At 43.3% G+C, this 15250-nt stretch overlaps 1 protein-coding gene across 1 annotated transcript in view; it reads right to left on the bottom strand.

The window, feature by feature from the left end:
• SMOC2 (SPARC related modular calcium binding 2) overlaps window positions 1-15250 on the bottom strand; it is a 105769-nt gene that overhangs the window by 65413 nt on the left and 25106 nt on the right. Inside the window, exons 4-7 of the mRNA XM_066622995.1 lie at window positions 12887-12986; window positions 8072-8119; window positions 3133-3183; window positions 1808-1882 (exon numbers count right to left, since the gene is read on the bottom strand). Coding sequence (XP_066479092.1) covers window positions 1808-1882; window positions 3133-3183; window positions 8072-8119; window positions 12887-12986 — 274 coding nt within the window. The remainder of the gene's footprint in view (window positions 1-1807; window positions 1883-3132; window positions 3184-8071; window positions 8120-12886; window positions 12987-15250) is intronic.

The following is a 15250-nucleotide window of genomic DNA, read 5'->3' as shown; positions in this document are numbered from 1 at the left end:
ACACTTTTAAAAAATGTTTTAGGGTGGGAGGGTCTTTATCCCTGTTGGGAGGAAGAGACTAGAGATGCCAGAAGCCAGAGCTTATAAGTATCCTGAACTAATATGTAAAATTAAAAGATAAATGAAAATGCTCGTAAAATGGGGATTTTTAAAGATAGGGCAAATACCGCAATAAGTATATTCCAACAGACTGCAGTGTAAGAAGCAATTTAATATATAAGTGCTCTGTGGAGGTCTGGAAAGGTTTATCTGCCAGGAAAAGGCAAGAAGAGGAGTCATAAAGCACACAGAATTTAGTTTACCAGCTTAGGGTTAGAAGTAAATAAGGAATTAGACCACTCAAGAAGAGTTGTCTCCCTGCACAAAGCAGGGAAGGATGCTCTGTTTTAGATATACAGGATTCAAGTGAAGGTTGACACACTTGTTTCCAAAGTGGTCATCAGGAACGTTTGATGTGGCTTCTGAGCAGTTTTCTGTATCCCATTCAAAATAACAGGGTTGGATGTGGCAACTGGAAAAAGGGGGCAACTGGAAAGATTACTGAGGCGTCCATCCTTTCTCCCCTCAAGCATCTCTCTGAACATGTATTTTTCCTTTATCTCGCACAGGACAATGGAGGGCATTTGCTCCAAGAGAATGGAGTGGCAAGGGAAGGCACTACAACAAGAAAATCATTTGGATGGGCGAGACGCAGAAATTTCCTTCCCATCTTACTGCAAACCTTGGGGTAATAGTGACAGTTCATTCTAAGCAGCCTGCAGATTACCCTGCTGTGGGTTGATTGCTGGCCCTCATCTCTCCTTCACCCTTCTCCCCTGCCCAGAACTGGGTGATCCCTGACAAAATAGTGCCTTGGGAGAAGCCCTAGCACAGAAGCAGCAATGCTGATTGCTGTGGCAGCAATGGGGCTGGAAGATGATCCCAGTGCTGGATCAAAGTCCCCAAATGTGCCTCCAGACAAGTAATGGGTTCTCTTTGTCCAGTGGTTTCTAGGTTTGGACTGTTAGGATTTTACAGTCCACAAAGTGCTATGCTAGCTAACATTGATGACCGGGTTGTTATTTTGTTTGCACTGTGGTCTCTCATAATTGTACACGTGAGACTCTTGAATAATGAAAGTCAGTTCCAAACACAATAACTCCTTTGCTTTGGCTGTGACTGGTCTCCAGTGTAATAAAGATGAAATAAGTACTACTTAAAATGAAGCATTTCTGGGTGTTGTTTTGTTTTACTCTTTCAAGAATGTCATGTTCTTCCATATATCAAGCAGGAAAATAATCTGCATTGTTGCATTTAAGACACAGGGGCTTTGGGGAGAAATCCCACTGGCTGGTGGGGAGTGCGGGAGGCAAAAAAACTGCTGCCTCTGCTGCTGCTAAGGGGATTTAGCAGTGATGTGAGCTCCTCCATTTCCCATCCTACTGCTGAACACAGACAACAATGTGACCACTGCTCCTTTTCTTCCCATTCTCTTAGGATGGGAGGGGGAACAGCCATTGCCGAAAATCCCCCCCCCATTCACCAATGAGCACCACACACTACCACTGGTAAGCTTGGGGATGTTTGGCTTTGCCCTATACATCCAGCCACCTGACGCTGTCACTGGTGATAAGGAAAAATCCCTATATATATACATTCTAAAGAAACTACAAACATTGTTTGCACTCATGCAAAAATGTCGAACAAATGTATAATTACCATGTTAAAGCATTGTAGATGCATATGGGGTGAGTAACCTGTCTTTCACGTTACTCTTATATTTTAAATATATTAACTGCTTTCAAATAATTGCACTCCATCAACTTACCAGAATTTTTATTGGTCTTGTTCTGTCGGCTTCTTACTTGTTCAGTCCATAATGTAGGGTAACGAGAAGCTATATCTGGAAAATTAAAAGTAAAAAAAAAAAGTGATAATTACAAGGGAAACTGTATTTGTGCCTGGGTGTGCTACTTGGTCAGACCCCTTACCACTGAAAACATAATCTACCAGATCTGCTGTTGTGGCAATTGCCATCAAGAGACTGGCCACCAAAGCTGTCACCAGCAGGGAGGCAATCATTAAGCCCTTTGTCATGAAACCTGCTTTTAATGGGCATGATTGAGGTTCTAGCAAGCCCTGCCTCCCGTAAGGCTCCATCTTCAGACTTTTCTGTTGTCAAGGCCGTAGGAATGACAGGCATTGGTTCTGAGTGTAGAAGAGGGTGGAACCACACATGCCTTCAGTGTCTAAAACCCCAGTCATTGCCAATGAGGAGCAGGATGAAAGGCTGGTTCTGAAATCTATATTCAAATTTCCTGGTGCAAATTTTGGAATGTGCTGATTACACAATGTAAATAATTCCACAAAGCTCTAGCTGAATCAGTTGCTTCCACTTGCTTAGATTACACCAACAGTCTCCTCAAGGATTCCAAAGTAACAGTGGTTCCCAAATACTGGATCAGACCCCACCAATGAAACATGGTTGAAGTCACCAGGCTACTTGGTGTTGGCTGAAGTGACAATGTTGCAGAAGGTAAAAATGAGCTTGAATATTGTATTTGAGTTTAAGACAAGGACAAACTTCTACATTGAAAACCAGTCTTCTTTCCTCCGTATCCCTCATGAAACAAGACTGCTTCTATCCTCTCGGTAGTACATGAGGTATGATAGAACTGACCTGCATTTCTGAAACAAGGTGATTTGTGTTTCCTTCACAGTTACACATACATTTCAAGCTTGGTGGCTCGGCTGGTACAGTTTATACATCACCATTCAAAGAACAACTGAAAGGGCACTGTATATACGAGGTACATGCCCATTACAGTTCCTTAGTGCTGTGACCTCAGTCAACTAAACTCTGACCTTGGAACTTCCAGAGGGGAAGCTAATTAGTATAGTGCACCAAAAACAAGTTTGAGTGGTCTCTAGTTCACTTTGTTCATCTTCATGATTCTTGGATAGTTCTATTCCTGGAGGTTGCTTTCATCGAATATGTAAAAGTATCAATAGGCTATCTTATGCTGGTGGAAACAGAGACAGACTTCCACAGAAACACAGAAAACGGTATGAATTTCCTATAAAGCTATAGAAAAAAAAAATCCCTAGGACTTGCTTGCTTGGGCTCCCCATCCCATTTTTAGATATGCTCACCTTCTTCATCACCTTGGGGCTGAGTCTCCAGTGCAGGAGCTGAGGCATCATCTGAATTCAGAACGGAAAAGATTTGCAAGGAGACTACAATTATGAGAGTAAATTAAATAAGTGCAGATACATGGACAAGACTAATGATTTGCACATAGCCCTGAACAGTTAATAACTAAGCAAAACATCTAATCATTAGCACATACAATGGCACATAAATATATGTTTAAGTGGTATCTTAATGCTCAGGGTCTAAATTAAACTATAAGGCAGTGGTTCCCAAACTGGTGAGTTGCAACCCACCAGCCTGGAAAGCACTAGATCCTGGTCCTTTAAGAAGCGAGGGGGGAAGGTAGCAACTTGTATCCCCAGGATCACACCGCTGCCAGGGACAGAGGGTTTTTTTAAAAACTTATCTCCTGTGCTGGCCTCTGAGGGGTGCGGGGAGCTCCAAGCCTTAGAAAAGTTTTTAAAAGTTAAAAATAGTGATTGGAAACCACTTCTGGTCCTCGAGCATCAGAGCATGTGATCAGAAACAGGAAGTGGTTTCTGATCACTATTTTTAACTTTTCTAAGGCTCCTCCCATCCCCTGGAGGCCGGCACAGGCAGAGATAAGTTTTAAAAAGAACAAAAAACCCTCTGTCCTTGGCAGTGGTGCGATCCTGGGGATCACATTGCTGCCTTTTTCCCGCCCCTGCAAATACTTCGTGTTTCACAAACTTCCAAGGAGAAGTTTGGGAACCACTACTGTAAGGTACTCTTTTCATACACATGAATCATATGCATAGATTCTTACAGAACAAAGTTTGCTTAAATTAAGGGGAAGGAACCAAACTGGTATTTAGCAGCTCATGTGTGTCAATACATTCTCTAGTTGCAGCCATAGGTGGCCATCACATCTACTTCTCATCTGTTTAGTTTTTCAGCCCATGCTGCCCAGTGTATGACAAATGGGGTGCCTGAATTTTCTGTCATGATTCCAAATCGCACTGTGGAAAGCCACAAGAATTTCACACAGGTCCAGCCCATGTCTCCCCACTGCCTGAACCCCCCCCCCCAGTTTTATCACTCCAATAAGGAGAGGAGGAGGGTGGCATCCCTTCCTCCTTCCCTTAGCTTGCTTGCCTAGAGCTGCACTTGGAACGTAGTCTCCCTCCTTCACATTGCTCCTATTTCAAAGGAACAGGAGCAGAGCATGTTGGGCATCCAGTATTCTCCACTCAATATTCTTCACTCCTGTTCCTTAGAAACAAGAGCAACTTGGAGGAGGGAGGCTACATGTGGAGAGGAGCTTCAGATAAGCAAAGGGAAGAGGGGACAGGCTCCAGATCACCTCGACCTGCCCACTTGTGCTTTTGTAAGTAGCTGGATGGGCCAAGAGTGACCACTTGGAGCTGCAGCAGCTTTCCTCCTTTCCCACTTCTTCATCCAGCAGCAGTGATGGAATAACTGGGCCGCTGCTACTTTAATCCATTTCACTCTCAACAAGCCAGAAGACTGATGCTTTTGGCTTGTTCTCTGGTTCCTCAGTACAGGCTTTCAGATCCTATTGAAATGCAAATTGTTGTGTCTGTAAAGGCTTGCACAGCTGTAGCTAAACTGGCACCCTCTTTTGGACAAGCCATTTTGTAAAACTGCTTGTTGGCTGCAATTATGATGTCCTGTCAAAGGACTGCTCCACTACAGCTAGCTCAGTGATGGTCAACAGGCCTTTGCAATGTAGCTCACAGCTGAGTCACCCCAGCTGACAGCATGTCCCCTCTTTGCCCCATTCTGCACAACAGTAGTTCACATGGCGACTGGGTTGCATCTGCAAATGGAGGCTGATGCCAGAGTACATTCAAAGATACCAAAAGAATATGGCTAGCCATCTGTGCATGGCCAGCTAGTCAATACCTCAAGTAACTTCTAAAGGAAATGGCTGCTTCTAAACTCAGACAGGTTAGAATGATGGCTATATCTGGTGCGCTAAGTATAAAAACAGGTGTAGACTCTCAAGATACGGCAAGCGATCTGTGTTTATCGTGAGTTTCACTATGTGATGTTCCCTGATATTTTTAAAGCAATGTAGCACAAAATTAGAGTACCAGAGCAGCTGGCAGAAAAGATAGTGTCAAGGGAAGGAGCTGACAAGAGGAGGCCAACACTTTTTGGAAACAGGACAACATCTCTTTTTGGGATGGTGGCTGCACTGCTGAGTAATTTGTTTGCATTGGTTGAAACAAACACTTTTCTGTTTGCATCAGACTCCCCAAATCACATCATCCATGCAACTTCATAAATCGTGATTTTACTACCAGTTTTAACCCATTTCTGCCCAGCCCTCAGGTGTACGCATTTGATCCCTGTTGCATATATGCAATGTTGGGCTGAAATGGCTTAACTATACTGCTTGGTTCCTGTTGTGTGAACTTTGGAATCTGGTTGTCAGCACGTTTCTCCCAGGCAAGGATTTCGGGGGGGGGGGCAAACCTTGCGAGGATTCATGCTCACTAGGGATAACATGTTTTTTTGGTCACCTAATGCCCCCACCATCCATGTAATTGCTTCTACATCACCACTATCTCTTTGGCCACTGCTGAGATGTGCACATACAGAAACTAAATTAGTCACACCTAAGCAAACATGAAGATACACCAAAAAAGTGTGCTCACTTAGCAAACCCAAAACATCAATGCATAATGTATTGCATCAACACTTAAAAATAAAAAGGAGACCCCAATAGAAACAACAGAAACAGCGGGCAATGGGGAAAGAGTTAATAATATTGGTGTTCCAGGTCTTCAGGAGAAGGCCTCATATATCTCAAGTACAAATAATAGCAAGCTGAATATTAATATTACTTTTTGAGTTCATCTTTAAACTCATACTAAAGAGGAAGTTTCATTTTGTATTTATGGAGCGCCATTCAAAAGGCCTAATAGCATTGCAGGAATAGGTAGAGCATTTAAGGCTGATTTTTACAAAACATTTCAGTATAGAAAGTGCTGATCCTGCAGAATGTATATTGGCCATTGGCGGCAGTGAGGATCTCAAGAGACTCCCCACTAAGTGTCATTCAAGATACTTATGTAATGAAGTGTTAAATCTAGATTTAATTCTGCCATGGTGGTGTAAATAAGTTCTGGCAGCTGATTGGTTTCAGCAGCAAATAGCACAGCTGCAAAAATTTGTTCTGTGAAGTACTTGGGCTTCATACTTGGTTTTATTCTATGTATATCAAGCACAGCACATAGCTGGAGACAGGTGATAAAATTTATTCCCTGCTGCTCAGCTTCAAAATTCAGGCAACTTTTAAAGATGGTATAGAGCACACTGCCTAGTCAAAGTGCCAAAACATACAATTTATGATCCGTATTGAGTTACTTCAGATAGTTAGGGACACCTGGAGTATAATTATTGCCTGGCAAATGTATGAAAGAAAGACTGCTACTGAAAAAATAGAATTGCTTTGGGTTGCTAAGGTTCCTGCAAGTTCATAAATCAAGGACAGTTACATAATTTTCCAGGCTGTCACTTTTGCTTGGCTTGGGCACTTAGTGAAAAAAAGATATGACTGTATTAAATAAAGTCAAATGTGCCTCTCCATTAATCTTGGAGTTAATTCCACTGACTGCAGTGGGAGGTAAACTAGTCCAATCACATGAATGATTTTAGCACAGGCACATAAAACGTTATAAGGATATATCATTATTAATCATAACAGCATCTGTCTGGCTCTGAATGTGATCTGTCCGTTTAACTCATTACAATAACTCACTGTAAGAGAATTTGACTCCAGTTACTATGGGGATAGATGAAGTAATCTCAGCATAGATAACTGCATTTTGATCCTAAAAAGAATTGGCTTTATACTAAGGCTCAGAATGAACCAAAGTACAAGGATAAGGATATTAAGGGCATATAAAAAGAAGAGGGAAGCAAAAGTTTAATATCATCTACATACTGGCAACAGCTCTCCAGGATTTCAGGAAGGGTCTTTTCTAACCATACCTGTAGATACCAGGGAACAAAGCAGGGATCTTTTCCATTCAAAACACATCCTCTACCATTGAGCTACAGATGCATACATTCATTCTGATCAAGTAAGGGAGTTCTGCAGCTTTCCATGCACATGGTTGATGTGGGTGCTAATGCACACCTGGTAGAGATGCATCCTCATCTACATAGTGATACTCATCCAGGACCCACTCAGCAGGCTGGCTGCTGCTTTTCATATAGTGAGAATCATGCGATCTCATCTAGGGCCACTAACTGAAATGTTTGACTAGTTGCATGTAACTAGAATGGGATTGGGGTCATTCAGCTGGGAGTAAATTTCATTGATTACAAAGAAGATACTTAATGGGATGTGAGTTAGCAGCCATTACAAAACATCAAGTATTTTTATGGTGTACATGAACAGTGTTGGCCCAAGCCATCATCACACACCCAAGTGGCGTGTCCTCTTGCCTCCTTTCTTTGCATGTGCACTAGTATGCACACCCTACCTGACTTCTCCTCTGTTACCACCACACAACACCATAACAAAAGCCACCATGTCTTCCCAGTGGTTTTTGCTACAACTATCCAGATGTGGCAAGGGATACTACAAGTAGGTGAGTACCTCTTCAATCAAGAAAAACAACTACTTGTTCTCAATATATGCTGGAGTATGTGCAAGGAAAAGAAGCTGGTGCAGAGATAATTATGATGACTATAATTTTCAGGAACAAATAATGGCCACAGCATCATGCAAAGCTGGAGAATAAGAAGCAGGAACTAAGGTCTCTTGTGGTCTCCTGTGCTTCCTGAGGCATCTGGTGGACCACTATGAGATACAGAAAGCTGGACTAGATGGGCCTTTGGGTTGATCCAGCCGGGCTGCTATGTTCTTATATTGTATTGTGAAAAATGTGCTCACAGCAAATGGCAAGAACATTCTCAATTAAACAATAAGATATTTACCTGTTTTTCCTGTACCTTCACGTTGTGGCAGCTTCTCATTTAGAGAACCTAATGTTAGAAAAACAGTCAATCAGGAAAAAAGAAATCAGCTCACTATCCAAACGAATAATCAGCAGGAGGTGGATTAGGAGAAGTAGCCAGCTGGCCAAATAATTTTTCCAGGTTACAACAAGGAGTGGGATGGTAAATGACATTGTGAATCGCCTACCTGCTTCTGATGTCACCTCTGATGTTTTCATGGCACACGATAGAGGAAACTGCTCAGAAGCAAAGAAGTTTGTGTGCAACTTGAGGGGAAACATTAGCTAACAACAGAATGCACATTACGGTTCCCAACAACAATTTAACACCTGTTTCTAAATTTCCATTTCACCTCCCAAGGGCTCAGCGGCTCTGGAATGTCTTCTAGTTCCCTAAATGCTGATAAGTTGACTCGGGGAACAGTAAAAATGTCCGTGTTGCATCTGGTGTTCTTCAGCAGACAGTTTGTGGGGGAGGGGAGCATTTATCTTTAGGTTGTCTTGATGCTGTCAGGGAACCACATTTGATTTATTCTGTACCTCTCAAGCTAGCCAATGCTCATATAACTGTAGACACTCTGGGGTAGGGGCTGCTTGAGAGGATCTGTGAGCTTGAATAATACGTACTTAATGCCATTCAGTAAGGGAGGTATGTAGAATGATTCTGACATTGGTAGCTCAGCTTCTTTAAAAAAAAAATCAGGATCAGTTATGATAAATGGGGCAGAACTACCTTATTTATCAAAACAGTCTGATTTGGGAAACAGTTGAAACATGGAGACAAATAAAAATAAGACAGGGATGGTCTAGCAAGGAGGCCAAACGAAGTGGCCATTTTGATCAGTGAGTTACAGGGAATGGTGAAGGATCATAGAATCCAGTTGGAAGGGACCTAACAGGTCACCTAGTCCAACCCCCTACCTTAGGCAGGAAATCCTCAGACTTAGAGCATCTCCAACAGGTGCTTGTTGAGCCTATGCTTGGATATCTCTAGTGAGGGAGAGTCCACCACCTCTCTCGGCAATCTGTTCCACTGCCGAATCGCCCTGACAGTCAGGAACTTTTTCCTGATGTCTAATCAAAATCTCCTGTCTTGCAGTTTGTAGCCATTGGTTCTAGTTCTACTTTCAGAGACAGTTGAGAATAAATTATTCCCTTCTTTCATAAAGCCCTTTAGGTATTTGAAGGGAGCAGCCATAGCCCCTCTTAACCTTCTCTTCTCCAGGTTGAACATGCCAAGATCCCTCAACCTTTCCTCGTAGGGCTTGTCCTCCAGCCCCCTGATCATCCTTGTTGCTCTCCTCTGAACCTGCTTCAGTTCGGCTGCATCTTTCTTAGCCGCCTTGGGTGCCCTTCGGGGAGAAAAGCGGAATATAAATCGAATAAATAAATAAATAATGCGCCCTGGACCCTGCATCTGCCCAATGCCCCTTTTGGCTCATTGTTCACTGAACTGCTTCTATTGGCTCTCCATTCCTTTTCCAGTTCACTGTGAACAAGGGAGTGGCAGCCTACCTCTTTTTCCAAAGCTGCCACTACTTCTACCTCCTCACTCTCCTTCTTGCCTGTCTGGCTGCTAAGGGCAGCCGCCAGGTGGCCAAGGAGAGGTGGAGTATGGCAATCCAGGCTCAGTCGCTGTGCTCTGGTGCTGTCTGCTTCTTCTGTTTGAAATACATTAGATGACTGAGGCATTCTGGGAACTCCTAGCATGGTCTGCTCAACCTGTTTACTTCACAGGCCAGCACAGAAGAAGGAGGCAGCACTAGAGCTCAAAGGTTAGGAGGCAGTCTTTGCCTCACTTTTCCTTGCCCACTCAGCTGCTTTCCTAAGCAGCCAGCTGGGCAAGGAGGTAGAAGTAGTGGCAGCAAGAGCAGTGATGGGCGAACACAAGGTTTGGAGGGCAGCAAGGTGCATAGTTGCAAGGGCAGTGTTTCCTCTCCAGCTCCTCTTACTATAGGGTTAGGGTTACACTGACATGTGCCTTTATGGAAGGCACATAGATAAACATTGAGAGATTTCAGTCAGCCTACACAGAACCAGACACAGTATTGGACCTGGGAGACCTAGGTTCAGCTGTGAAATGAATCCAGTGAGAATTCAAAAGTTCTATCAGATACAGGGTGTAGTACAGAAAATTGCATAGGACATAGTCAAGGCCATGGCAACTAATAAGGAAAGAGAATACACAGAAATACAATCTAAGATGATTCTAGGCCAATTTAGACATTGCATCTTCTGCTTGTCTAACAACATGTGGGGGAAGGGTGTAGTTGTCATATCTGCTCCCACCACTAATCTTGTCATCTCATCACTGCCTGTTTGCACCAATGCATGGTTTCCATACTACTAGTATTCAAACTGTGTATTGCAGTTTAGACCAACCGCTTCCTGTGCAATTAGCCAATGACACTGCAGCATGCCAGAAGGGGGGGAGAAGATATGTGCATCCACATCCCTTCCACACATGTTTTTAGGGGAGCATTTGATGCAACATCTGAACAGGTCCCAAATAGTTAATTTTTTTCTTCTAGGATTTTTCTTCATGGACCCTACATGATTTTTTTTTTTAAGTACATCATATCTCAGGTACATTCAGAAGATATAAAAATAAAGGAAAAGGGTTTACCTTTGACATGTACGTACATACCAGTTTAGCATACACAACATCCATCACTTAATGTCATGAACTATGAGTTTATAAAGCTGTTATACTGAAATTTTTATTGTATCTATTAAAGATACAATAGTAAACATATCCATATGTGTGACAACATGTGCATTTAGCAGAAGCAAGTAATCTATTAATCCTATTAAAATCCTAACAAATAACCTCAGAATAACTTGTTCTGGAAAACTTGATTGCTCGTACCCACTACTTTTGCTCAGAAATTCAGTCCAAAGCCACTGTTCCCCCAACAGGAACTCAGAATGCTGTTCCAACCCCATGAGTTTATGGGCAGGGCTAACTTGCACAGCTTCCCAGCACACATGTTGAGGTTGCCAATCTGGGATTGGTTAGGTCAGGGGAAGCTGCCTGGAGGTACAGGCAGCTAGGACGAGGGGAGACACTATTCTCTCCAACTGCAGGAAAGGAGACTGGGGACAGGAAAGGCAACAGGCAGGGTTTGAAAATGCAATGAGGCCACCTAACATAGCATTCTAGCCTTATTCATTGCAGGCGTGGTTCATATATATTGTACTGTGATTGTAGCTTCTTTGTGATGGACATGGTGCAGCAGAAATTCTGACTGGAGTTAGAAACTCCAAGTGTCAGGCATGTGGATGGGATATGTGGTTCCCAGAAGCCTTATTTTTCTGGCATATCATGCAACAAGGCCGGTCTTCTCAGAACACAGTGTGATTGGCACAAGAAATACAGACTATAAGATTGAAGGGTACTGTTGGGGTCCCCACCCTACCTCAGGAGAAGGCTCCAGGACTGGGGAGCCAGGCAACAGGAGAGGGGAGAAGCCAGAAGGGCAGGAGGAAGGGCAAGGTGAGGACAACACAGGGGAAGAAGGGAGGTCTTTAAGCCCAAGGAAGGGTGGCTCCCAGGTAACCACCCTTTTTACCTCCCCTGAGAGGCAGGGGAGGGGCTGTGGAGAGGGTGCTGTAACCCCCTCTCCCTGAGCTAGTCTGAAGCATTCCCAGGGCTCCTTTAAAGGACCAGTCAGGCTGTGCAGAAGCCCAGCCCTAGGAACCTCACAGCCAGTCAGGCTTAGTGGAGGCCCTGCCCCAAAAGCCTCACAGATACATTCATCCAATGTGCTGGAAGCAGAATGTATCTGGAATACGTTAACCTTGTGGCACATCTTTTTGTAGCCCTGCATCGAAATTATAGCACAGAAGTAGTAGTCACTATGGAACCGCTATCCCTGGTTCCATCTGAGCAAAGAAGCAGTGCTAACATAATAACATGTTCTTATAGGAAAGGGAGAACTGTCTAGTCTCTCTTTGTAAGAGACAGAAATGTGGACAATTACAGAGCGAATGTAGCAATATCCTTGACACTTACTCATAACACTCTCGCTTTCTCTCTCCCCCTCCACCTCTTTTTTGCATATTAAAATTCAGTGTACTAAAAGACATTATTCAAGGAAAATTCTAAGAAGCAAAAAAATTGCAAAATAGTTCACAATAAGTTATAGAATTTCAGCTTTATGGCTTTCACCTCTTGCTAAAAATCTGAACTTAAATACTGATTATCATGAATCTTTTTTCTTCTATACTTAAAGTGGTCTTTTGAAGTATACATCTGATATCAGACATGTGTGACCCTATATTCCACTGATCTCAACAGAGCTGATGCAAGAGTAACTAGGCCCAGGATTGCAGCCAAAATGCCAATCAAAGGTCACTTGAGTTTGTCTTTGAAGGTGTATAAAATAAGTATCTTTTTTATAACATGAATAGGCAATTGAGGGTTTGTTTGTTTGTTTGTTTGTTTTGCTTTTTCTAAAGTAGTATTGGCTGTTATTTTATAAAGTACCATTGTGACTTGAGGTTTGTCCAAAACCAAGGTTCATAGAGTCAAGTGATGGAAAACTGTATAGAATTCAAAGAGAAAGAAAAATCATCCAATCTACTGTGAAGCACAACAGCCAATAGTTGCAGAGCTGGGGTGGCTTTCCTTAAAGGCTATGAGTTTAGCAAACTTCTTTTATGTCATTATATGTGGGTTCATGAGTTCCCGGGAAATGTATTAATATTCAGGCAAGTTGCAATAGTCAGATGGGCAGGTTTCAAGAACAAAGCTGAACAGGTTCTTCAGTCACTATATGTGACTATGTTTTACCTGGGCAACGTGGCGTTTTGTTTGATGCAGCTGTACCACTGATCGGGCGACCATTAGGAGTGACACACCAACAGTAGCCTGTGTAACTGTGGCACTGAATCTGTCAGAAAACAACATTAAATATATGAAATGGAGGATGTATCTTTTTAATATCTCAATTTTTCATGAAACATGAAGCATACTATATCATAACAGCCATAATATAATTGTCCTGTATCCTTCCTTATCTGTCTTATTTTGATGTAGCTAATTTCCAGTTATATCACAATCTAGTGTGCTACCAAGAAATTGTTCTCAGTGGCTCCCTTTTAGTTCTACAGGACAAAGTTAATGAGATACAACCTGTAGTGTAGCCAAGAGGGAGCAAAACTGGCATTCGCCCCAGACTCTTAAGGAACTGACCCAACGGCATTTCACTCAGAAGACAACAGTTTACTTTCTCCCAAATAACTAATCTGCCCACAGCTGTATGCACAGCAATGCAGCAGCACCAATATGGTATCTGCAGACTCTGGCAGAAGTGTTTTGGCCTCTTGAGTTCTCCATGCGATAAGGAAATAGCTGCAGTTGTTCCCTTTCCTCGGGGTAAGCCCCTGCCAGCTTGTTGGGTCAACTTATATCACTGGTGCAAGTCCACATTAGCTCTGAAAGGTAGATTGGGTCCAGTAAAGGGTTAGGATTCAGTGGGCACTGCTGCGCCAAACCCGTCCCCTTCCTGGGCTCAGTCTTCCCAACCAGACAACTGATGTTTCCATGCCTGTTATGAAACATGGACCTCATCGTACTTCTAATAATATATTTAGAAGCATGACAGGGTCTGAACAACCCCTGAACGTCCCATGAGCCCCCCAAGCACTTGTGACTGAAAGTGGCCCTGCCACAAATAGTGGTCCCAGAAGGGGGGCACAGTGCTAAATTTTCCAGGAGCCTCTACATGCCGTGAAAGCCGCCCCTTCTCCCCACTGTTGGAGCCATTCCAGGTGGTGAGAACAACACAGTGGTATCTCTGCATTTGCTCTCACTAACTGGAATGGCTTCAAAGGCAAAGGGGAGGGACTACTTCCATGGTGCATTGAAGCATCTGCAAAACATAGCATGGCGCTTCTCCTCTGGGAGTGCTACTGCCTGCCACCCATTTCCCTTCCCATTTATCTGTCAGCAACAGTGACAGGTGATCTTGCTGGAGGTCTTTCTGGGAGGTCCTTTTCCTTTCCTCCCTGCATTTGAGACATAAGGAACCCTGGGACATAAAGTTTTCAAGGCAACTGACATCCCATACTAAAGACCCAGCTGACCTGAAAAACTACATTTCCCAGGGTCCATGTGGCCTGGGACACTGCTGTTGCAGCATTCAAGGTTCCAAAGAAGGAGGGTTGCAGAGCAATCTAAGATGTTCTTATGATTGCTAGGTGAGTGGGACAATAAGGGAAGGAAGGAACAGTGTTAATAGAAATCCTGATGAAGAAATACTTGCTAACTGTTATGAGCAGGGCCAGAACTTGGCTGGAGTGTGAGCTTGGCCCATATGCAATTGGGGAGGGGGAAACTGAGAGGTTCATCATCAGAAGACCCTCTATTTCCAAACTTGGGACCACCACTAATTATTCAGGAGGCTACATCAAAATCTGCTCACTATCTTAAACAGGCCTTCCCCTCACACAACCACCTTTCATAATAATAAGAATTTTGTTTGTACAGTCGGCCTGTATCTTACTCGTAATTGACCTGTATGAATGGAGGTATATATGCTCGCACCCTCTCCCCAAACAGAGAGAGAGAGAAACAATAGTTTCAACAGTGCAGGCAACTCCACCTGTCATCCCACTTACTCTGTTTATGCCGCGGAGCAAGCCTGAAATATGGGGATGAAGCTGCTGTTCCCTTGGCCCCTCTGCATCCCTCATACTGTGCTTTTAGTTCTTAAAGAGGCAGTATGCATTTGTTGGCTTTAAGGAAGTTTCAATCATCCACAATTTTGGCTTTACACTCTGACCTTGGAGCGTAACTCTTGCATAAGATGCGGGGTGACTGTATCTGAGCTGACTGGCCATATTCGGTTCTTCTTGGACAGCAGATATATGATTCAACCTGCCTGGCATTGTGTTAGTTCACTGATTCATTGAGTTCAGGGTTTTCTATTCTGATTGGCCTCCATGGGGTCTCAGATGGAGACTGTTTCTAATCCTGATGCCTGAGATTCTATAACTGGAGATACCATGAGCTGAACCTGGAATTTCTGCATGGAGAACACGTGCTCTTATCATTGAGCTATGACTTCTCCAGTTGCTGCTGCCCCTGTTTTCATTTGCATTAAGAGTCACTCAATTTTTCCTGGTTAACCACTTTGAAAAACAGAGCAATGAT

This window comes from Tiliqua scincoides, chromosome 1 (assembly GCF_035046505.1).
Source record: "Tiliqua scincoides isolate rTilSci1 chromosome 1, rTilSci1.hap2, whole genome shotgun sequence".
Classification (NCBI taxonomy): Eukaryota; Metazoa; Chordata; class Lepidosauria; order Squamata; family Scincidae; genus Tiliqua; species Tiliqua scincoides.
The sequence above is the reverse complement of the archived record's forward strand: the minus strand, read 5'-3'. Positions and strand labels throughout refer to the sequence as shown.